Below are 23056 nucleotides of genomic sequence, written 5' to 3'. Positions count from 1 at the left end.
TGTTCACTTATTCAATAAATGCTTTGTATCAGGCAGTCAATAAATGCTATAATTTAATAGACGAGAGCCCTGCCCTCATAGAAAGCATTCTGGGGGTGCATTCTGCTAGTAGCACGTTGATACATGCACCCCGTAGTGGCGCCCGGCCAACAGAACCGGCCGCGGGGAACCGAGCTGGAAGTCCGGCGCCTTCGCATCCACGCTCTCCCGGGGCTGCTCCGGAGCGGGCCGCTGCTGCCCACGCAGGCCTTCTTTAACCCGCACTCCCGGGAGCGCGCCGTCAGCCCCGCACAAACCCGATTCCCACCAGCCTCCCGACCCGCCCGTGGTCTCGCAGACACCCGCGCGCACAAGGCCGCGCCCCCTACCGGGGGCGGGGATGGGGCCGCCCAACCAGCGCTCGCGGGAGAGCGCTAGGCTCCGCCCCCAGGTGAGGTTGTTTTTCCAGACCGCTCCACTGTCGTGCAGAAACCGCCGCACCGCCGGGCCCAACGGCGCGCACCCCCGACAGGCCGCGCCCCCGGACAGCCAGCGCCCCGCTGCCGGCGCTCGTTGGGCCTCGCGTCGGGACGGGAGGCGTCGGGACCGGAGGCCGGAGCCCCACTCGGAAGCCCGCGAGGGAGGTGCGCGCTCGCCGGAAGCCGCGCCCCCGACGCGGCCCACCTGCCCGCGGCGCCGGAAGTGGCTGTGGCCGCTCTGCTTCCGGTCGGCGGGGCGCTCTCGGGCCGGGGCCGCTGACCGGGGGAAGTCGGGAGCGCCCATGGCGGAGGGCGGCGGCCCCCACGGGCGGGCCGGGCCGGGGCCCGCAGGTAACGTGCGCGCCGCCGCCGGGCCGCGGGGGCGGTGGGGCAGCGGAGGGCAGGGTCCGGCGTCCCCGCGGGGGGGGGGGGGGACGCGGCGGCCGCGCCCGGGCCGTGCTTCCTCGTCCCCCGCCGGCCGGGCCCACGCAGCCGCGCCCTGCCGCCGGGGGCGGGTCAGCGCGGCTCTCCGTGCGGGGCGGCCCGGCCGCTGCGTGTGCCCGCTCCTCGGCCTCGCGTGGACGTCCTCGCGCCGGAGTTACTGCCCGGTGGAACTTGCTTTTCTAACTGCCGGCTCCTGAGCCGGTGGGGATGTGATAGGACCCCAACTGTAACAGTAGGACATGGATCATCTCCCAGCTCCGAACGCACGGGTCAGGAAAGCCCCCGGAGGCCAGCCCCTCCGGAGGGCAGGTGTCTTTTTCTCCGCCCCGCCACCCACGGCTTGCCTGGGGAGGTACATCACACGCACAGGCAAGGGACAGCGATAACACCGTCCCCAGCGAGCTCTTCGTGACACAGCATGTCCAGGGGCCCACCGGCAGAGGAGGCAGCTAGGAAGGCTCACGGCGACCTCCCTCAATAGCCCTCAGACTTAGGGTTTCCAGCTTGAGACCCTCCTCCCAAGCACAGGAGAGGAGAGGCTCGCCCTAACCTGTGGCGGGATTTCCTCCGTGTCAGTTGTCTGGGTTTGCCCTGCCTACCGAGTGCTTCTGTGTGCTCTGCACTTTACGGGCTCGTCTCCCGAGAGTTTCTTACACCTGGAGACTGGCTCAAGTGGGCCTTTTCATCCCTCCATTCTTCCACCAGACGTTTATTGAGGAACTCCTGCAGGCCAGACCTTGCCTGGGCCGGGGACAGCCCAGCGAACCGGGGCAGGTCAGACAAAGCGCCTTCCATCCTGAGATTCGGCTGATACTGACTTTGACCGCAGGCATCAGGACTTTGGTGCCTGGGCTGTCATTTCGGCCTGAGGGAGAGGAACGGGCTGAGAGGAGGCCTGAGGGCCCCTTCCCAGTAGGGACGGGAGCCGTGTGGAAGAAAGGCTGCTCTGCCCCTGTATACAGGGCTCTTTTGTATCTGTGCAGTGCTGTTTTGTTATTTAGAGTGTTGCAGGCCCGGGAGTGGAGGGGCCGCGGACATGTCCAGTGAAGGTCTAAGTGCTCTGCGGAGTAATTGCGTTGACCGTGGAGAAGCTGATCGGAAAAGCACAAACTTGAAGTTATCCTGGGATCTGGAGCTGGGGAAGAGGAGGCTGCACTGAGCTGGGCCAGGGAGCGGGTTGAAAAGCGGCCAGCGAGGGGAGGCCCGGAGAAGAACCTAGCAAAAGTCCATGGCCCCCCACTTAACCTGTCAGGCTTTGTTCTATGTTTTCTGCATCTTACCCCCTCCTGCTTTGAACTCTTTCACTCTGTGGGGTGAGACTGTGGGTAACTGCAGTGGAGGAGAGTTTGGGGTGGCCCTAAGGGTTCCTTGGGGCCTGCCTGTTGATCTGCCACAGGTGTTGTGGGATCAGCTTGAGGGACCCATGTGTTTGTGAACCCTTGCTGCCCTGCCCATCTGCCAGTGATCCGTTGAGTCCTGAAGGGCAAGGAAACATTCGTCACCCCCACTGTGCCAGGGCCAAGCCTTGTATACAGTAGGTATTCAGAAGAGATACGGTTTGAATATAAAAACCGACTTCATCGTTGGAAGGAGTGCACCTGCGGAGGGGTGTCCTTCTGTCGCGTGCTGGAACAGGGTGGCAAGGCAGGAACTTGAATGCAGGGAGCCGAGTTCGTGTGCTTTCCTTACGCCCCTCCCTGTCTGTGATGTTGTATGCAGAACTCTTGATTATCTGGAGATTATTTCTGAGCTCTAGTGTCAGGTGAAAAACTCGAGAATTTGCAAGTAGGTATCTGATTTTATAAATTTGTTGACTACTTATAGTCCGTTCAGGCTATAACAGAATACCATATACTACTGGGTGGCTTAAAAGCAATAGAGATGTATTTTTCTTAGCTCTGATGGTTGGGAAGTCCAACACCAAGGCCCCAGTGGATTCTTTGGGGGAGGCCTGCTTCTTGGTTCATAGACAGCAGCAGTGCCTTGTCCTCACGTGGTGGGGGGGTGAGCGGGAGCTCTCTGGGGTCTCTCTTAATAATGGCATTAACCTCATTCATGAAGGTTCTGCTCTCATGAGCCAGTCACCTACAAAGTCACTACCTCTTCAAACCATCACCTTGGGGGTTAAGATTCCAACATATTTTTGGGGGAGACACAAGCATTCAGTCTATAGCAACTACTCTCTCTATCCCTTACAGATTTCGACACCCATTTATCTTTATATTAAGGTCTTTCCTGAGCAGTGGATTCTGTTTATGTTTTTATTCTGATGACAAATAATCAGTTCTGTTAACTAACTGGTAGGGTAGATTTCGTGTCATATGTGCTGAAAAAAAATGATTCCCATTCCTATTTCCAGATAAACTTTTATGATATTTGTGTTGCATATAAGAACCCTGAAGATGGGGCACCTGGGTGGCTCAGCCGGTTAAGCGTCTGACTCTTGTTTCGGCTCAGGTCATGATGTCACGGGTTTGTGAGCCTGCTTGGGATTCTCTACCCCTCTCCCGCTGGCATGCTCTCTTTCTCAAAATAAGTAAATAAACATTAAAAGAATAAATACCCCCCCCCCCCCAAGAGATTTGTTAAACCTCTTAATTTATGTGGTACCATTTAAAAGTTTCCTAGCATCGGGGCGCCTGGGTGGCTCGGTCGGTTAAGCATCCGACTTTGGCTCAGGTAATGATCTCACGGTCTGTGAGTTCGAGCCCCGCGTCGGGCTCTGTGCTGACCGCTCAGAGCCTGGAGCCTGTTTTGGATTCTGTGTCTCCCTCCCTCTCTCTGACCCTCTCCCGTTCATGCTCTGTCTCTCTCTGTCTCAAAAATAAATAAACGTTAAAAAAAATACTAAAAAAAAAAAATAAAAAAAAAAATAAAAGTTTCCTAGCATCGACTCTTAACCCGGGTGCATGGTATGTGCTCACCGCTTCTAGTCTTTGTTATTTTCCAGGTTTATAGTCTATTACGCGAGGCTGGCCTTCTATTTATATGCACATATTTTTAAATTTTCCTTCTTACCGAGGTGTAACTTATATTTAGTGAAGTGCCCCCATCTTAGGTTACCGGCTGATGAGTTACTCACGTAGACTCCTCTGAGGTCATTACCCAGGTCAGCTTGTTACAAACAGCCGCATTTGTTTGGCTGTTGAATTTTGCCAAGGGCAAGTGTCTTTCTGTAATACGGAAGGTGATCGTATGGTTTTTTCCAATATTAAGACACTCCTACATTCCTGGGATAGGTAGAGTGATATTATGGTGGATTTAAAAAACATTTTTTTTTAATGTTTATTTATTTCTGAGACAGAGAGAGACAGAGCATGAGTGGGGGAGGGGCAGAGAGAGAGGGACACAGAATCCGAAGCAGGCTCCAGGCTCTGAGCTGTCAGCACAGAGCCCGACGTGGGGGTCGAACTCACAGACCGCGAGATCATGACCTGAGCTGAAGTCGGAAGCTCAACCGACTGAGCCACCCAGGCGCCCCTATGGTGGATTTTTTGATACGTATTTTAAATTGAACCTTGCTAATATTTTATGTATGACTCCTCACCTCCCCCCCCACCAGCGTTTTTAAAATTCTTGCCCTTGCCAGGTTTGGTGTCGGGAATGTGCTTCTTTCATTACGGGAAACTTTCTGTATTTCTCTGTTTTTCTGGAGCACGGGAATGATTTGTTGTTGAGCAATTTGAGGGGTCCCGTAGCCAGAGGACAAAGGGCTCGCTGCAGATGGCGCCCCCTCCTGGCTGGTGTTGGCAGGGTTTCCCCTGGCTGACAGGAGCCCCTCTCTTCAGTGCAGGTCCTAATCTGAAGGAGTGGCTGAGGGAGCAGTTTTGTGACCATCCGCTGGAGCACTGTGAGGACACAAGGCTCCATGATGCAGCCTACGTGGGGGACCTCCAGACCCTCAGGAGCCTGTTGCAGGAGGACAGCTACCGGAGGTGAGCGTCACTGTCCTGGGGCTGGCCCGGTACTTGGGCCCCGTGGGTCTGCGCGGAGCTGAAGTGCGTGATCCACGGGGGTCCGTGTGACTCCCTGGTCTGCAGGTGAAGGCCCTGGTACTTTCCAGGCCAGGGGGAGAAAGGAGACCGGGGAAGCACGGTCAGACTTGTAGGGAGACCTGAGTTCAAGTCTCGCTCTGTCATTGACCTTTCTATTTCCTCGAAACTTCTGGCCCTCTCTGGTGTCAGTTTTCTTGATGGCAGCACTGTTACTCTCGTCGACAGTGGTCCTGTCCCCTTCCAAGTCTCTTGCGGCTCTTTTTTTTTTTCTTTTTTTTTTAAATAGTTTTTATTTTTCTTAATTTTCTTAAAGTAGGCTTCACGCCCAGCACGGAGCCCAAGGCGGGGCTTGAACTCACGACGCTGAGATCAAGACCTGAGCTGAGATCAGGAGTTAGATGCTTAACCAGCTGAGCCACCCAGGCACCCCCAAGTCTTTCGTGGCCTTTTACCCTAAGCTGTATACATAAGTTCCCCTTTGTTATTTTCATTTGGTTACCCCTTGGTGGGCGCGGACTTCCTGATGTACCCCATTTATACATCACCCCTGATGTGCTCTCCTCTAGCTTCTCTGGTCCCCAGTTGTCTGCCTCCTGGGCTTGGGGCTCTGTCTCAGGTCAGCTGTCTCACCCTCCTGGGATCTGCTCTGTGCTCACCTTCTTATTCCCTCTGTCCATAGAGCTCTGCGTGTTGCCCGTCAGATTCTCCAACCCCGTCAGGCTCTTCCTTCGTAGCAGCGGGAGCGTTGATGTTACCTTTTTCCCACTGGGGACACGTGGGAGAGCGTAGAGTCTTCCTTGCCTCCGGGGGTTCTCTGTTTTGTGTGTCCAGGACTGGAGTCCCAGCTAGATTTGAAACTGACCTGCCACCGGAAACTCCTCATGCTCTGTGTTTCTGTTTCCCCTTCAGGGAAGTTGATAGAAGAAAAGCCTGCGTATGAGTGGTGAAATTAATGCCACATTTTATGAATAGCTCCCAAGAGAAGGATTTCTAACAATACAAGAGTAGGTTTCTTTTTCTACTTCTAATGTCTTAGCATTATTGTTCAGAATAGATAGCAGTATTAAAAAAAAAAGCTGTAAATATCTCGGAAGGCTTATCATACAAAGACATCAGATGGATTCCACATGAATATTTAATATGAATGACTCAAGCCCAAAGAAACGCTTGAATTTGCAGAGGTAACAATAAAAACAACAGAATGAGACGGAGTTCAGCTGGGTCTTAGACTTTTCGTACTGCTTTTCCAAGTACTTTTTTTTCTTTTTTTATATTGGGGTTTAGTCAATCTGTCTCGACGATATTTTCCTGTTGCTGTGTACTTCTCTGATGAGGAGTCCTTGGAGCGTTCCTCGGTCTCCTTGGCTTGTGGAAGCCAGTGCGCCGAAGGAGGAGCCCCTGGCCCACTACGTATTTCCGCGTCACTGCTTCAGTGATCCGGATCACCAGGCTCTGGTCACAGCTGCCTCGGGAGCGTGAAGTGAACTGCGTCTTGACTGAGGACGTGGTGGGTCAGTGGACTGCATGGCCGTGGCACTCCTTGACAGGGAACCGTGGCCTGATTTTCCCTTTTGATGAGAGCTGAGTCTGGCCAGTTTCCCTCTGCTGATGTTGGCCAGGAGGGTAGCCCCGTGTGGCCTTAGTGATTCCTGTAGGCTGTGACTTGTGCTGTGTCACAGGTAGAGGGACCACAGTGGTCGCCTGGCTCCAGCGACGATGCCGAGGCCCGACCTCAGGCCTTCACAGCTGGTAGCGGGTGAAAAGGGGCCTCGGGACCCTGACCCACATTCCCGGTGAGTGTCCTGCTCTCCACCCTGCACTGACGCCCTGGGCAGACCCGTCTACCCTTTGTGGAGCAGAGAGCTCTGGACCGAGAATCAGGAAATCTGAGATCTCAGCCCTAGTGCCCATCTGTCTGCCTGTGCCTCAGTTTCCTCTGCCGTGGAACGGGCCCTTCAGATCTGCTCTGCCACGTGCACGGATCCAGCATTTCATAAAACAACGCACGTGGGGGCATTCTTAAAGCACAGGAGTGTCCGTCTGAAGAGGTTGCCCTCCTGCTGTCTGTTTCATGTAGGTGCCAGTAAGAGAGGAAGCCGAGCGGCTCGTCAGTTTTCCAGGCTGCCCCTCACAGCCTGGCTCCCCTATGTTCTTTCTTAGCCGCATCAACGAGAAGTCTGTGTGGTGCTGCGGCTGGCTGCCCTGCACACCGCTGAGGATCGCGGCCACTGCCGGCCACGGCAACTGTGTGGACTTCCTTATCCGGAAAGGGGCCGAGGTGGACCTCGTGGATGTAAAGGGACAGACCGCCCTGTACGTGGCTGTGGTGAACGGGCACCTGGAGAGCGCCCAGATCCTCCTGGAAGCCGGCGCCGACCCCAACGGAAGCCGGCACCACCGCAGCACCCCAGTCTACCACGCCTCGCGGGTGGGCAGGGCTGACATTCTGAAGGCCCTCATCAGGTCAGTACTGCGGAGGCCCGGCCACCCTTGTCCCGCACGGGTCCCTGCGGGGGGGGGGGGTCATGGCTGCTAGTTCCTGTGGCCGTGTTCTCATTCCTTGTTGTCTGTATTTGCCCCTCTCTGTCTCACGTTAGGCTTGTTGAAAGATTTGTCTCTTGTAGGTCTTTCTAAACAGCTCCTTCTTAGCTCTATCAGTTGTCTTATTTTTGTGCTTACTGGTTAATTTGTTTTAATTTTTTCCCATTTGCCTTACTTTATTTTTCCCCAAACTTTTGCAATCGAATGATTATTTTTTTTTTTCTTGAAGTGTAAACTTGCAAGATTATTAATTTGTCTTTGCCTATAGCTTCGGTCATATCTGCTAAGCTTTTTCCTCATTTTGAAATTGGAAATTTTTGAAGTCGCTCTTCTCTTTGTTCTTATGGCCATGGAGGAGAAGGGTTGAATACAAATTTTTATGAACCAATTGTATAGTATTGTGCACAGGTAATGTAGAGTGTGTAATTTGCATTTGGGGGATTCTTTTGAGTTTATTATTTTTTTAATGTCGAACTACATTGTTGTGGTTGCTCGAACAAAGTACATGACCGTGGGTGTTCTATTTGCGTAGTACAGTATGGTAGCCTCAATTGTGTCTCATGGCCCCTCTTTTTTCTTTTTTCTTTTTTCTTTTTTCTTTTTTTCTCTTTCTCTCTCTCTCTCTCTCTCTCTCTCTCTCTCTTTACATTTTTAGCCATTGGATCTGCCACAAGTTTAGAGAAGTCTGTTGGTCTTTAATCACTGTTGTGATTTGTCAGTGTCCCCTTTTATTTCTAGTATTTTTTGCTTCCTATGTTTTGATGCTAATTGAGCCCCTAGAAGTTCTTGCCTGTGGGTTGTATGCACATTATCAAAACCAAAGGTAACTATAGGTTTCACTGAAGGCTCATTTACATAGCATTCTGCCATTTAGTTTTACTCTGGGTTTAAGTGGTTCTTTGGGTGCTCACCTTTCTTCTTTGCATGTATGGGATTCTTTGTTTTTTTAATAGAGTTAACATTATTGCCATAGTTGATGTCAGGTCTGTGTCTGTCTTTTCGTTTTTTAGCTGTTCCTTAGTTTGTATCATGTTCCATGATCTGTATTTTCTTTGCTTTCTCTGTATTTTATTTTACTTAACATTTTTAAAATTTTATTTTAAATTTTATTTTTGAGAGGGAGAACGACGGAGAAAGTGAGCAGGGGAGGGGCAGAGAGAGAGGGAGAGAGGGAGACACAGAATCTGAAGCAGGTTCTAGGCTCTGAGCTGTCAGCACAGAGCCCGATGCGGGGCTTGAACCCACAAACCACAAGATCATGACCTGAGCTGAAGTCGGACACTTAGCCGACTGAGCCACCCAGGCGCCCCGCTTTCTGTTACTTTACATGGTTTATGGTCTTATTTACTTACTTACTTTTGCTTACTTACTTGCTTAATTAACTTATTTTTGGTCTTATTTTAATTGTACTAATAGTTACCTTTTTAAAACTCTGAACAAGATTACGTTTTCATATTCTGCCTCCAGTGACTTCTTTCTACCGAGGTGCCTTTTTCCGTGCCTTGCTCTGGAGGCATTTTGTTCTGCGGTTGGACAGAGTGTAGTTGAGGTAGCCAGTTTGCAGTGTGGAAAGGATTATAAGGGTCCCATCGTGCCAGGCCCCAGTGGGGGTGGTTCTGAGGAGCAGGAGGTCTGCCGTCCCCCATGCCCAGTGCAGAATGTGGGTTTTGAACCAGGTACTGACAATATATTTACTCCATCAAAAAAAAATTTTTTTAAGTGACCAAGGAATTGGCTTTTGGAGAGACAAATGAGGGTAATATGGGTTTTGCTAGAAGGTGATAAAGCCGTGATGCTTTTTGCCTTCTTTTTAAGGATTTTTAGCTTGATGATCTAAGCCACCTCAGTCCCGTCTTTGTATCTTGGAGAATGTTAGTCATTAATTTGGAAGTATTCGTGAGTAGGATCGGTCGGTGAAATTTCATCTTGGTTCCAGAAATCCTTGAAGGCATCTCAGTCAGTTCACGATGCATACCTGCTTTGGGTTAGCTGCAGGCTCGTCCTTCAGAAGTCCACACACAGATGCTCTGTTTGAGAAAGTGTTACTGTTAGTAGACCTCTCCTTCCCTCACCAAGAGCATATACTAAAAAGTTTTCTCTGAATTACCAGGCAATTGACTTATTGACTTGGAAAATAGGGACGGGGTGGTTCAGTTACTGAACAAGTAATACAATCTACATACAGTGTCAGCTCCTGCCTTGAGTCATCGTCCCTTATATGCGGGGCCCTTTGCTGTCACGTTGTAATTTGCTGTTTCTCTGCAAGTAAATTCCATTTTGTTGCTTTTAAATTCCCTTGATATATGTTGCTGATGGTTTTTTTTTTTTTTTTTTTTTTAAAAAAGGTAAGGAGTGGTGTTTCTATATGTGCAAAAGTTATACTGATTCACTGAGTTGTCCCGGTGGAGCCTTGCCAGAATATTAAAAGCAGGAGGGGAATTTTGGAAAATATTCAGGATTAAAATGAACTGGATCTTATCCAGTATGTTTTTATGAGGGGCTGTCTCTCCCGTAGCTCAGCTAATACCAGATTGTCCTATTGCCCAAAATTACAAACAGTTTGGAACACCTATCCCCAAGAAAAGGAGGGAAAGAAAAATCACTGTGTAAAATCGAGCTCTCTTTTTCTTAATCGATTGAGTGTGTGAAACGAAACACCAGTCTCTGCTTGGTTTGGTATGTGTTTTAGGATGTTTCCATGGTCTAAGAGGATAGGCGATGTCTGCGTTTGTGGTGTCTGACGATGCTACGTGGCATCCGTGGGGCCGCGGATGGTCTTGTGAGCACATCGGCCTGTGTGCCCCTCCTTCCTCTTCCTTAGGCCCGTGCTGCCTGAGTGCAGAAGTGTCGGTTTCAGGGAGGAGTCCCTTCGGACACTCAGAACAGTGCTTAAGAGACGGGTGATAGAACACAACTGCTGGCCAACCGTGGAGAACGATGCTGTTGCCCGTGCCCTAGACCCCTGCTCGTTGGCCCATCGTCACTGCTTTCCACGATTCCCTATTTTCAGTGACACGTGCTGATAGAGCCCGTGTGGCATTGCAGGGCTGTGTGGGGGAAGCTCAGGGAGGCAGGTGCTGACTCCGCTGGGAGCCGGGGAGTGCGTGCTGGGCGGGAATCTCACAGGGGTGAGGCTGGGCTCTTCTCGTCACACCCTATCAGGTTGCACCCGATTGCACTTGTCCCGTTACCGCTGGAGTTCGCTTGGATCTTTTGATTAAGGTGGTGTCTGTCACGTTTCTCCACTGTAAAGCTATTCTTTTTCCCCTCTGTAATTATTTAATTAGTAAGTGTTTTGTGGAGGGGTACCATGAAACACGTGTTTATCCTATTTCTTATCAGATTTTTACTGTATTCATTTATTTGTCTTAGACCTGTGGTTTCCCAGTGAGTAATAATCCCTTACTTTATTATTTTGATGCTCAGATTGTCTTAAATTTGGCTACAGGGAGCCCTGTCAAACTGGAACCCAGCTTTGTCCTTATGACCTGTCCCCCAACATCCTTTGAACAATTCCTTACTTTCTCCTATAACAATATATTCTAAGCTCATCTAGTACTGTGCCTGTCTTAGCTCTGGGATTAGAGATTTCTCCAAGGAGTCCTGGCTTCTTTTTAGTGGAGAATGGTGTTTAGAAGCCAAGATCTGGTTACTGGGAGTGTTTATTGCTTATGGGCTGTTCTTTTCGGGCTCTTGGACTGGACAGAGCTAAGGTTACTTATACACGTTTCGTTTCTTTTCTTTTCTTTTCTATTTTATTTTATTTTATTTTTATTATTTTATTTTATTTTATTTTATTTTTTATATTTTATTTTATTTTATTTATTTTTTATTTTATTTTATTTTATTTTTTATATTTTATTTTATTTTATTTTATTTTATTTTAATCTTATTTTTATTTTTAACATTTATTCATTTTTGAGAGACAGAGATAGACTGAGCAGAGCAGAGGAGGGGTAGAGAGAGAGGGAGACACAGAATCCAAAGCAGGCTCTAGGCTCTGAGCTGTCAGCATAGAGCCCGATGCGGGGCTCACACTCACCGTGAGATCATGACCTGAGCTGAAGTCGGAAGCTTAACTGACTGAGCCACCCAGGTGCCCCACATATACACATTTCTATCTGTATTTCTGTCTCTAAATACAGTCACAGTTGAGTTCACCCCAATACTTCTAATCCAATCTGGTACCACAGGGGTCATCTTACTTTTCTCCCTTTCCAGATTTATTGTTGGCTTTTGCGACAGAAGCCTGGTTCCACTTATCCTTAACATATTTATTTATTTTGCCAGTCCCTCCATCTATAACCGATGTCTTAATGTTGCTGCCCCCTCCCACACATGCCTCCTCACCCCACGTGGGCTCTGACACCCTGTGCCAGGCAGTGTTTTTTAGCAGACCTCCTCTAAGCTTTGCCAGGACACTGATAACCTGAGCCAGGCCACCCTTTGTGCTTTAATCAGTGGCCTCTGCTTAAAGTGACCTGGGTTGGTAGTTTGCACTTGGGCTGGGGGAACTCCAAATCCTGACAGTAAGGTGTGTATTTGGACTTCCCTGAAGTCCCTTGTGGGGACCCTGAAGACTCTGCCTTTGTAGAATGGTTTAGAGATGGGCCCTGCTGAAGATTGAGGCTTCTAGGTCTGGCCGCCCACGCACCCGTCCCGTGAGAGATGCATTTCCTCACGTCTGGGCTGTCACCGGGCCTCAGAAGAGAAGAGCTCGCGGACAGCCATAGGGTTAGCTCAGGGACCGCCGTGAGCATGCCCATCTGGGAGCGGGGGGTGTTGCATGAAGCTGTCCTACTGGCAAGCTGTGCTTCCTGTCTTGGGTTCTTCTAGGTGAATCTGATGCTGGGAGTGGTCTGGATCGTCTGGTTGTTTTGCAGAGAGGAGCCACCCTGCAGGCAGGACGTGATGGCACCAGGTGGCTACACAGTTGGGTTAAAGTGGTTTCTTTGGCTTTTAATTTTTGGGGATTGCTTTCTATTTAATTTGTTTCACGACATAGATTTAGCTGGTTCCAAAGTCAAATCTATAAAACAAAGTATATTTAAAAAGTCTAGCAACTTCTATGCTGGTCTCCTTCGACTCCCCTGTAGATGACCATTTAAAAACTTTTATGGTTTATTCCCCCTTGTTAAGTTGTAAGCCTAGCGTGGATGTGTCTAGGAGTGTCATACACGTACATGTTGCAACCGCTTTCCCCCAGATAAACAGTAGCATACTACGCACTTTGTCCTGCCTTTCTCACTTGTGAAACGTATTCTGGAGGTCATTCCAGAGCAGTCTTTAGCGACAGTCCTCACGCCTTTTCATTGTGGTACAGCCCGGCTTTATGCGGGTGGAGCACAGTGTATTCAGCCGGTCTCCTGTTGAGGGACCTGTGCGTTGTTTCCTGCCTTCAGCCGTTGTGGATGATGTTTCAATGAATTGTGTGCATGCTTCTTTTCAGAATTGTGCAGATGTATCTTGGGAATAGACTCCAAGAGTGTGATGGATGGGTCAGAGGGTAAATGCATACGTAACTTTGCCAGCTGTTGCCAGATGTCCTGCTGTAGGGACGGTTCCATTTTGTATTGCTGCCAGAACTGAACGAGACTGCTTGCTTCTTTAGAGCCTGGTCAATAAAGTTTTGGGTTTATCCCTGTCTGATAGGTGAGAAGTGGTATCTCAGGGTAGTTTCTCTTGTTTTCTTTTTTTTTTTTTAATTTTTAAAGTTTCTTTTATTTACTTTGAGAGAGAGCGAGCACAAGCTAGGGAGGGGCAGAGAGAAGGAGAGACAGAATCTCAAGCAGGTTCCACACCATCAGCACGGAGTCCGACGTGGGGCTTGAACTCACAAACCGTGAGATCATGACCTGAGCCAAGATCAGGAGTTGGATACTTAACCGACTGTGCCACCCGGGCATCCCTAGTTTTTCTTTTTTTAAACTATAGTTGACATAATGTTGTATTAATTTCAGGTGTAAAGGTAGTTTTAATTTGCATTTGTGTTATGAGTGAGGCTGAGCATCCTTTTACATGGCTAAGCCTCTCTAGCTCATTTCCAATAGAGCGGTTGATCTTTTCCGTTTATTAGCTCTTTATATATTAAGGATATTAATCCTTTGCAACATTCCCCTAATTTTGTACATACTGCTTTACTTTGCTTATGCTGGTTTTTTTTTTTTTTTCTATGTAAAAGTTTTTCTTCAATTTTCATGTTAAAAACCTTTGCTTTTACATCTTTCCTTATTTGATCTTCCAAATGACCTTTATAATCAACTTCTATAACTCCAGGGATGTTACTATTATTTGTTTATATTTATAATGAACTTACTTAGTTCTCGAATGGGATTTTCATTTATGTAATAAACTCAGGGAAAATTGACCTCTTAATGTAGACCCTTCCTCACCAAGGCAACGGTGGTGGGTGTTTCCATTTCTGAGAGCTACTTGTGTGATGCCTTCAGTAGTATTTTATAACTTCCTTCATGCACATTTTAGACACGTACCGTTAGGTTTATGCTTAGATATCTCACTTTAATTTTGCTGTCATAAATGAGGTCTTTTCCGTTTTGCTTTTGAACTTGTTTTTGTTTGTATAGATGAAGGCTATTGGTTTTATAGCTTTATTAACGTACTTAATAAATTCTCTCCTTGCTTATTGTATTTTTATTAATTATTCAGGACTTTCCAGACATAATCATACCTTCTGAAAATAGGGAAGGTTTTTCCTTTTCTTCCTAATCTTAATTGGCTAATTGCTTTCTCTTGTCTGGTTGCACTAATACTTTTATTTAAAATGCCTGACTGATGGTAGGCAGGAGAGTGGGCTCCAGGAGGAGAGCCGCCCCTGTTTGCCCCCCATTAGGTGAGACTGCGACATCTGGGTCTTATCTGGAGAAGGAAATGTCTACCACTTCTTAATTTTATTGAGTATTTACGAACCTGCAGTAGTGTTGAGTTTTGTCACATGCCTTCAAGTTTTTTTTCCCACCTGTAGAGATAATCGTGATTTCCCCCTTAGTTCTGTGAATATGATGGACTGTGTTAATGGAATTTCTAATACTGGAACTACCCTTGCATTCTTGGAATAATCCTCATGAGGTCATGGTACGTTGCTTTTTTAATATACTTTTGGATTCTCTTTGCTAACATTTTACTGAGGGTTGTTAAATTGATATTCACAATTGAAATCGGTTGGTAGTTTGTGGTGGGGCCTTTGTCGGGTTTTGGGATTATTTGGCCAATTTCATCAGATGACTTTGGAGTTTTTCCTTTCTTTTTCTTTGCTTTGAAGGAGCTGAAATAGCTGTGGGATTGTTGGCTCTTCAGAGGGTTTAGAGAGTTCCCTTGTAAATTTCTTGCGTGAGTGGATTCCAAGTTCTTAACCGCTGTCTTACCTTTGCTGGAAGTCACGAGACCCTTGTGATCTGTGGAGGCTCCTGTGCGGCCCCCCGGTGCTCACGGAGGTCGGGCTGTCTCCCGAGGGTGCCGTGGGAAGCTGCCGACCCGGGTCTGACTGTCCCTGTGCCTCCCCTGCAGGTACGGGGCTGACGTTGATGTCAACCACCACCTGACTCCTGACATCCGGCCCCCTTTCTCGCGGCGCCTCACCTCCCTGGTGGTCTGCCCCTTGTACATCAGCGCGGCCTACCACAACCTCCAGTGCTTCAAGCTGCTTCTCCAGGCGGGGGCGAACCCCGACTTCAACTGCAATGGCCCCGTCAACACGCAGGGCTTCTACAGGGGCTCCCCCGGCTGCGTCATGGACGCCGTCCTGCGCCACGGCTGCGAGGCCGCCTTCGTGAGCCTGCTCGTGGAGTTTGGAGCCAACCTGAGCCTGGTGACGTGGGACTCCTTGGGCCCGGAGTCGAGAGGCAGAAGGAAGGTGGACCCCGAGGCGTTGCAGGTCTTTAAAGAGGCCAGAAGTAAGTGGCCCGACTTCCGTTCTGACTCGCAGGCTGTTTGGGTCGGTTGAAGGAGTCGAGTGGCAGGGACGAAAAAAGCCTCCGACTGAGCACTTAGTCAGAGTCTTCAGTTACGGCTAGGAATTTTCGAGAGTGCTTCCAGATGGGTCTTTCCTTTTCAAATTCCTAGACACCAGGAGTCGATATAAAGACATCCGTGGAAGCGCGTGTTCTCAGAGCGCCTGAAATTATGTGCTCTTTGCCCCTTTGCTCTGCTCTGTGGCCCCCCAGTTCTCTCCCTGACACACGGTTTTTAAATGTTGGCCTGACACCAGACTGCCGGCCCTGCCTCCTCCAGGGGTCCTCACCCCCTTCTTCGGTTCCACACAAATATGTTGTTTTTATTGTGTGGTACCTCTGATTTTTGTTAGGATAAAGCCCGTCGTGCGCTTGTTTCGGAAGAACGGTTTTGCTAACGAATTAACAAATCGATAGGTTGTTTGCAGTTGATCCGGGGCTTGGTCTTGTTGCCAGAGTCCGTCTCTGGGACTCAGAAATTGACCTTGTGCGCCTCTGCAGGCTGCTGCGTGCCCTCTGCGACCTGCCCGCGCCCGGCCTCATTCTCGCCTGGGTCTCCAGGGCATCTGGGTTGAATACCTTTGCCCCCACCCTTACCTCTCACAGAACTTTGGTTTGTTGTGTTTTTGTCGTTGGGGTTTCCGAAGGCTGTCATTAGAACCCGTTCCTGCCGGGGCTTCCCCGGAAGAGTTGGTGGGTGGCCAGCGGGAGCCGCCCCGGGGGAGTGGAGCCTCCTGCGTCCTGCCCACTCCACGGGGCACAGCCGTGGCTGGGCTCTCCTGTCCCAGAGCAGCATTGTGGGCCCGCACGCCTCACGTACTGCTTGGCCTGTGTGTCCTGGCCCCCTTGGAGTTTCTGGACATGACCGAGCACGGAGGCCGACTGAGCGCGTGTGGGTCACTTGCTGACACCTGGCGGGGCCTTCTGTAGTCGGCCCTTGTTTCTCCCTAGGAAACGAGACGCGGTCAAGGAGGGGCCGTCACGGTGAGCAGGGGCCCCGGGGAACGAAGCTCTCGCCCCTTGGGCAGGCGGGGGAGGAGCAGGTGACAAGACCTTCCTCGCCAGGGACTGCCCTGTCCCCCGTGAAGCTGGGCGGTTGGCAGTGAGCGTCAGTGCGTTCTGTCAGTCGCAGCCAGCCTTCCGTCTTCAGGCTTAGGAGAGGAATTAACCTCCCTCCCTCTCTGTCCCTCTCTCCCATGGCGTTCCAGGTGTCCCCAGGACCTTGCTGCACCTGTGCCGGGTGGCTGTGAGAAGAGCTCTTGGCAAATACCGACTCCATCTGATTCCCTCGCTGCCTCTGCCGGACCCCATCAAAAAGTTTCTGCTCTACGAGTAGAGCTCAGATGCGGCGGTCGACTGCGCGAAGAGGAAGGTGACTGTGGTGAAAGCGGACCCCGGGTCCTGCCCCTGTGAACCAGCCACCCCCTGTCCTCTGACCAAGTCCCATTTGGCTGTTGGTAAAGCAGAAACGGCCTTGTTCCCACGGCTTGTAACTCCATCTCGGGTGCTTGGGGCACCGGACAGTCCTTGGGTCATTGTCGGCTGAAAAGTTCATACAAAACCTAATTTCGCTCTTCCTCAGTATCTCTGTTTTGGATTCTCACAGTCGCATATTAACGAAATGGGCCGTGCCGCGTGTGCAAGGACGGGCTGAGGTCGGAGACCTGCGGATAGCTAGCTCCGGCAGGGAGGACGGCTAGCACTTTCCAGAACTGTACTTCTGCCGATGTTTGTACTTCTCCATTCAGTTGTTTGATTCAAGCCTTCTAATGCCTAAAGGCAAGGAGAGTTTGGTGGAAAAGTAGAGCTCTGGAACGCAGTTCATGGACGTGCTGGGTTGTTTTCCCTGCCCCCCGGGGTGGCCTGTGGCACCTGTCTACACACGGCCCTCCCTTGCCACTGGAGCGTTGTCTTCTCGTGGTGGCGGTGTCCTCCGTTAATTGTCCTCACTGCACGAGGGTCCCCTGGCCTCACGGATCGGCTGTGTTGTCTCAGTGCTGCGTTTGCTCACCATCTAAAGAGGTACCTTCCGCAGCGCTGCCCCTGTCCTGATACTGACCGTGCCCGGCACTGCGCCACCGGGTCTCGCGGCTTCTCTTTGAGGAGCTTCCCGACGGGGATTGATCTTGGGAGGCGCACACCGAAGAAGTAGCCAGTAAACTGACCGCCTACACTCGGACCAAGGACCGCTCCAACAGCATTCACTGCCAGTTCCGACGAGGGAGTCCCCGCGGCGCTGCCTCCTAGTCCTTGCGCGCACCGGGCCGGGGAGACTCTCGGTCGTCCTCCGGGTGGTTCCACAGTCTCAGTTGCTTGGTGTGCAGAGGACAAAACATGCGGCGTTTGGTTGATTGGTCTTCACCGTTGGGGACCGAACGTCTTGGTCATTGCTCCTAGAACCCGAGGACGGGGATAGCGGTGAGGTCAGAGGGCCTCCGCCGGCCTGCTGGGGTGCCGGGAGGTGACATGAGCCGGGTCACCATCCCCAAGGCTGCGGTTGTGGGCAGGGCTCACTCCCACCTGGGCTGTGCGGCTCGGCTGTGTCCACAGGGGTGGGGCGGGCCGGGCCGGGCTGCCGGCTGCCCTTGCAGAGCCCCTCCAGGAGATGCTGCTTCTGGAGAAACCACATGTGGCACTTTGAAGCCTCCGAGGACCATTGTGTGGAATCGTGGCGACTCTAACCTTTAGAAGGCTTTAGAAATGGGCAGATTGCCAATCTGCGTGTAGATATTCTGTAAGAAGAGATACCTTGTTTGTAACAGTTGCACTGATGAGTGATACAGGTTTATTTAATGACTAACAGCGTTGTATGTCGTAGCCCAGCAGACAGGCGGTGTCGGTCATTGTCGTATGCGGTCGGGGAGAGAATTCTAAGCCCCGCCTTGTGTGTGCGGTAGACGGCTCCACCGGAAAGCCGTGCCGTGACCTGCGGGTGCCTGCGTCAGGTCTGAGGGCAGAGGAGTCGCTGGATGGTTCAGAGGGGAGACGCAGTCACTGGAGGCTTTATGCGGCCGAAGTGATCCTGTCACAAGCTCTGGCCGTGCGTGGTGTCCGTGTGGGATGGCTGTCCGAGCCCGAGATCGGGCTTGTGTGCCGCCACCAAAGACCTGGGACCCTGGATGGCTGGCGCGTGCCGAGCCGGGAGCTGCGGGTGCGGGTAGCTGGGGACCAGCGCCATTAGAGCCGCGGCCGAGCGCTGCCAGGGTTTCCGCCGAGAAGGGTTGGGGGTGCTCCTTGTGCACTCGGGGTGGGAGCAGGCCCACGGGCTGTGCCAGGACCTCGGGGAGGTAGGGCTCTGCCTGGGCACAGGGGAGCTTGAGCGCCCCGTGGGTGGACTGGATGCTGGTAGGGGCAGCGTGTCACTGGAGGTGTGAAAGCCGTGGCTGGTCACCTTGGTAGGCCTGAGAGAGGAGTCCGGAGTAGGTGGTAGTTCACCTCACTTCTCAGCTCTTCCGGCTCTGGGTCCCCTTGCGGCCCGGGTTCTCTGGGTGAGTTGCGTCCGGACTCGGGGCACGCACGGTGTCTGCCCCGCTGGGTGCTTTCTGCGGAGGCCTGTGAGGGGCAGGGCCTCTCCAGCCCTGCCCAGGGTAGGAGGGTAGCTCCGTTCTCGGACCTTCTGGAAGGCAGCACCTGGGCACGCGGCCAGTGCAGAGGTCTCGCACCTGTAGGCGCAACCTTCAGGCTGCACGGAGCCAGGGGCCCAGCACAGAGTGTTGTCAGCGTCCATTGCCCAGTGGAGCAGGTGCAGGGCTGGTTTCTGGGGGGTGGAACCATTTTCCCAGGGTCTTTCTAAAAGGAATGGACTGAGTTGATCCTCCTAGTTGGGCCTCACCCAGACCTGGCCAGGGAGGTAGCATGAGTCGGGGGTGGGGGGTGGGGTGGGGTGGCGGGGGTGTCTCCCACTCTGCCCCTAGAATGTCGCCGTGCCCCAGGGCAGTCTGCAGGGGACTGGGGCCTCAGCATTTCCTCTGAGGAGGACAGGTCTGATCAGCCAGACTCTGCTGATTGTTTCGGAATCCTAGCAACTTTGAGGTTCAGCCTCTGGTTTGAAACTTCTGCTGCCAAACACAAATCTGAAAACAGGGATAGTTGCTTAAGGTCATTCTTACCTGTTTTGAGTGACACTGTACTAAAGCCTCCTTTCCTTTTGTTGGCAAGGATAGGATCCTGGAGAAGAGAGAGTAACTGTCAGAACACTTCATACAATCGCGTTTCTGTGGCATGGGGCACCCGAGTCCGGGGTAGCAAGGAAATGTGGTGATGAGGCTGCTGCCTGGCTGGGCCCAGAGTCGTCCCCAGGGAGGGGCACAGCGAACCAATGGGAAGGAGCTGGTGTCCCGCCAGCCTGGTCCCAGGAGTGTCCTTACTGTCCCCACACAAGGGGCCTTGGCTGCTGTGGACAGATGGGCAGGGATTAGGGTCCGGGGCAGCGTCGATATCTGAGAACTCAGCTCTGGCATCCTGGGTGGGGATTTTGAGTACATTTCCCAAAGCCACCGATGTCACGCCCAGCCGTGCCTTTTCATGTTATTTATGTTATTTATGTATTTATTTATTTATGCCCTGCCTTGCTCACGGAAAGGGATTAAGGCAGCGATGCTTGGCTTTTGATGTTCTGTTTTGATCTTTACTAAGGTTCCGTCAACACTCACCTGTCAGGTGATTTTGAAAAGAGAGGACAGTTAGCAGTTTCCTCATGTTGAGCGTGTTTCCATTTTCAGGCTTAAGTGCCGTCCTATTTTCTTTTTTCCCTCTCCCACAAATTGGTTCTGTAAACACAGGTTGGGGCAGAAGGAGGAGAGGAACGTGCCGTGCCGCGAGCGTGGGCCTGAGCAAAGGGAGATCGGCCTGAGAGAGACGCGCTTTGTGCTTTTCCGCTCCCTGCCGTGTGGCCCGGGCAGGTCCCAGGTGACGTGGAGGCTGTGCTCTCACACTGGCAGCCGGTCGACTGTGCCTTCCCACGGGACGTCGTGAGGACGCGTGAGAGAGCGTGTGACGGCACTTTGTGCGTGAGCGGTCCCTGTGACTGTAAACTGCTTTCCCTGTGACTGTTGTCCTTCTTCTCAGCGGATATGCGTTAGAGGTGATGATGGTGCTGAAGAGTCTGTGACCTTGGGGATCGGGCTTGTCCTTTGTGTCTCATGGGGCAACGAAGGTCATGGGAGCCCACAGCGTAGGCCTTGGCACAGGGGGCTCTGGGCAGGTCACAAGGATAAGGACATGTGTTAAATAACGTACAAAGTCAAGTTTATTCGACCTAAAGGATATTTTATTCTGAGATAATGACCTTCCTAATTTGAGTGATAAAATGTACTTTTATGTAATCAAGGAGATAATATAGGGCAATATTTTTATTTTTTAAAATGCTCTTGGTTATAATATATTGGCTGCTCTTTGTCAAGCCCCAGAATTTCTTTCTAAGTTTGCCAGTCTCTTAGGTCTCAAAGTCAGGGAACCGCAGTCTAGCTATGGTGTGTGTTTACATGGTGATGAGAAGTTCCTCTCAGACTCTTCTAACAGCTTATACATTGTTGACGGGAGGGCATCACAGCATTTCTGCTGCCCGCTGATCTCACGATCACCACGTGCGGCGTTAGGAAGTGCGTGCTTACGTCCTGGCAGTGACGGAAGCTCCCTGTGGTGATAGGCCTCTGGCCTTTTCCTGGGTCTGTGAGAAGCACCCCCGGGAAGTTTCGCGAGGCCTTCTCGGGCCTTCTCAGCGACGACTGCCCTTAACCTCAGGCCCTGGGGGCCTGTGGCACGGCTGAATGTTGGTGACGACGCTAGTGGTGGGTCTTGTGCCTGCCGGGCACTCAGCGACCAGTCCTGAGGGGTCTGGATTCCCTTCCGGCTTGTGTCTGCTCGCTGGGAGTGCCTCATTTGGCCGTGTGACCTCTTTGTCTCTGGCTTACTCATTAATCCTCCCCTCCACCCCCAGCCTGACCCCCTTGGTGTGGAGTAGAGTAACTGATGTGCACTCATTAATGGTTTGTGGGATCGTGTCCACGGAGGGACGTGCGGGTTTTGAAGTGGAGGGTAGTGACGTACACGACATGTACTATAAGTTCTGGACAGACAATCAGATGGGGGAGTGAGGCAGGGAGAAGGGGTGACTTCTGTTGCCTTAACACGTAATTGCTCAGTGTCTGGAATACGTGGGGATCTTTTTTTTTAAGTTGTTTTGCTTCCAGGTGTGCACAAATGCATTTGGAGTATGGTGGGTGTGCACACAGCTTTCCCGTACGTACGACACCACAGCAGCGTCCCTGCTCGGCTCCGTTTGCACGGCTCCCGGTGCTTGTTGGGTGTTGGGCACAAGAGTGTGACACGCAGGGGGCCAGTGTGCCCGGAGGCGTGCTGCAGGGTGTGTTCACCGTGGCCTGCTTCTCCCTTCCGCTTTGGTGATGAATGAGTGTCCCCCGCAGCAGCGGGGACCGTGACTGTGCCTGCCCTTGTGCCTGGTGACGAGTTTCTCTAAGTGTGATGAACGTCTTCGATACGTTGTTGTAACTTTAAGAAATGCTTTATTACCCTTTAATTCACCCTGCCCATGCCTTAATTTGGGGGACTGTTTATCTCAATGGGTAGAAATGGGTCTTGTGAAATCTTTGAATACACATTTCGGGAAAGTTTCTCTCTGGAAAGTTTCTAACAATATGGAAGGAGGGACTTTTGGGAGCTGCCCTGAAGGATCTTGCTGTGTTGTAGGGAGGCTCCCAGAGTGTGGCACAGGCTTATACTGCTGGATGGAACCTGTTTTACTTAGTGGGGTTTCCAGTTTGAAGAGACCGTGCCCCTAAAGTGTTTGAAACCCATGGCTTTCAAGTAAGGTGACATCCCTACAGTGCTCTGCAGGGGGGAGGTGCTGGAGAACTGTGGGAAAAACCATGGTCTCTGGGCCCATGTTATACGTGACTTATTTTGACAGCGGGAGGGATGAACCCAGGAATGGATGAACTAAATAAAGACATTTATTCATATCTCAGTGATGCTCTAGCACGTTCTCTGTGTGTGTGATTTCAGATATTTTCTTCATTCTTCACCCCGATCCCCCTCACCCCCAGCCACCCCCCCCCCCCACACACACACCCCTCCTGCTCTACTGAAAAGGTGGCTTGTCTCTGTCTCAAAACCAGCTCAATTTGTGTGGCACAATTGCTAGTTTTCCTTCACTGTCCATTTTTTTATCTGTGATAATAGAACCCACAGTTTTAGCTGGACGCTTAAATTCCCAGAATAGTCTTCATTTTCCAGTCTCCTGTATGGTAGGTGTGGCTGTTTGCCAGAACTCCTTTCTGAAATTCTGTTAAAATGATAGGAAATTTCACTTTTTAAAACAAAGTATAAATCCCTTAAGATGACTGAATGGCAACACATTTTGGAACCTCAAGAAAATAGATGAATGGTAACTAATACAGACACATCTGAGAAAACGACCTTGTAAGAAGGGAGCGTATCTGAGAATCTGACTTTACTGCCAAGCTCCCAAAGGCTCTGGAGTCGGCAGTTCCAGGGACCTTAGAAGTGGCCGTGAAAGAGGGTGAGAGTGTGAGGACCGGCGGAGAGCCAGGTCACGGGATCGCCAGGACTCCCCACTACACACGGTGGGATGCTTGTGCCTGCCCCAGCCCAGTGGGCCCTGAAGGGAGGT

General features: G+C 51.3%; 1 protein-coding gene across 3 annotated transcripts; it reads left to right on the top strand.

The window, feature by feature from the left end:
* Window positions 1-226: 226 nt before the first annotated feature.
* Window positions 227-22390, top strand: ASB1 (ankyrin repeat and SOCS box containing 1). 3 transcript variants are annotated; one of them, XM_078450678.2, is made up of 5 exons: window positions 227-623; window positions 4696-4837; window positions 7058-7360; window positions 14963-15348; window positions 16614-22390. In XM_078450678.2, exons 1-5 carry the CDS (start codon window positions 380-382, stop codon window positions 16739-16741), a joined length of 1203 nt encoding a protein of 400 aa, XP_078306804.1. In that variant the 5' UTR covers window positions 227-379; the 3' UTR covers window positions 16742-22390. The 3 variants fall into 3 exon arrangements, with proteins under 3 accessions (XP_078306804.1, XP_060480299.1, XP_060480300.1); XM_060624316.3 differs by lacking the exon at window positions 227-623 and adding an exon at window positions 633-809; XM_060624317.3 differs by lacking the exon at window positions 227-623 and adding an exon at window positions 633-809 and having other exon boundaries at window positions 4691-4837; window positions 6975-7360.
* Window positions 22391-23056: the final 666 nt, after the last annotated feature.

Source organism: Panthera onca, chromosome C1, assembly GCF_046562875.1.
Source record: "Panthera onca isolate mPanOnc1 chromosome C1, mPanOnc1 haplotype 2, whole genome shotgun sequence".
Lineage (NCBI taxonomy): Eukaryota > Metazoa > Chordata > Mammalia > Carnivora > Felidae > Panthera > Panthera onca.
The sequence above is the reverse complement of the archived record's forward strand: the minus strand, read 5'-3'. Positions and strand labels throughout refer to the sequence as shown.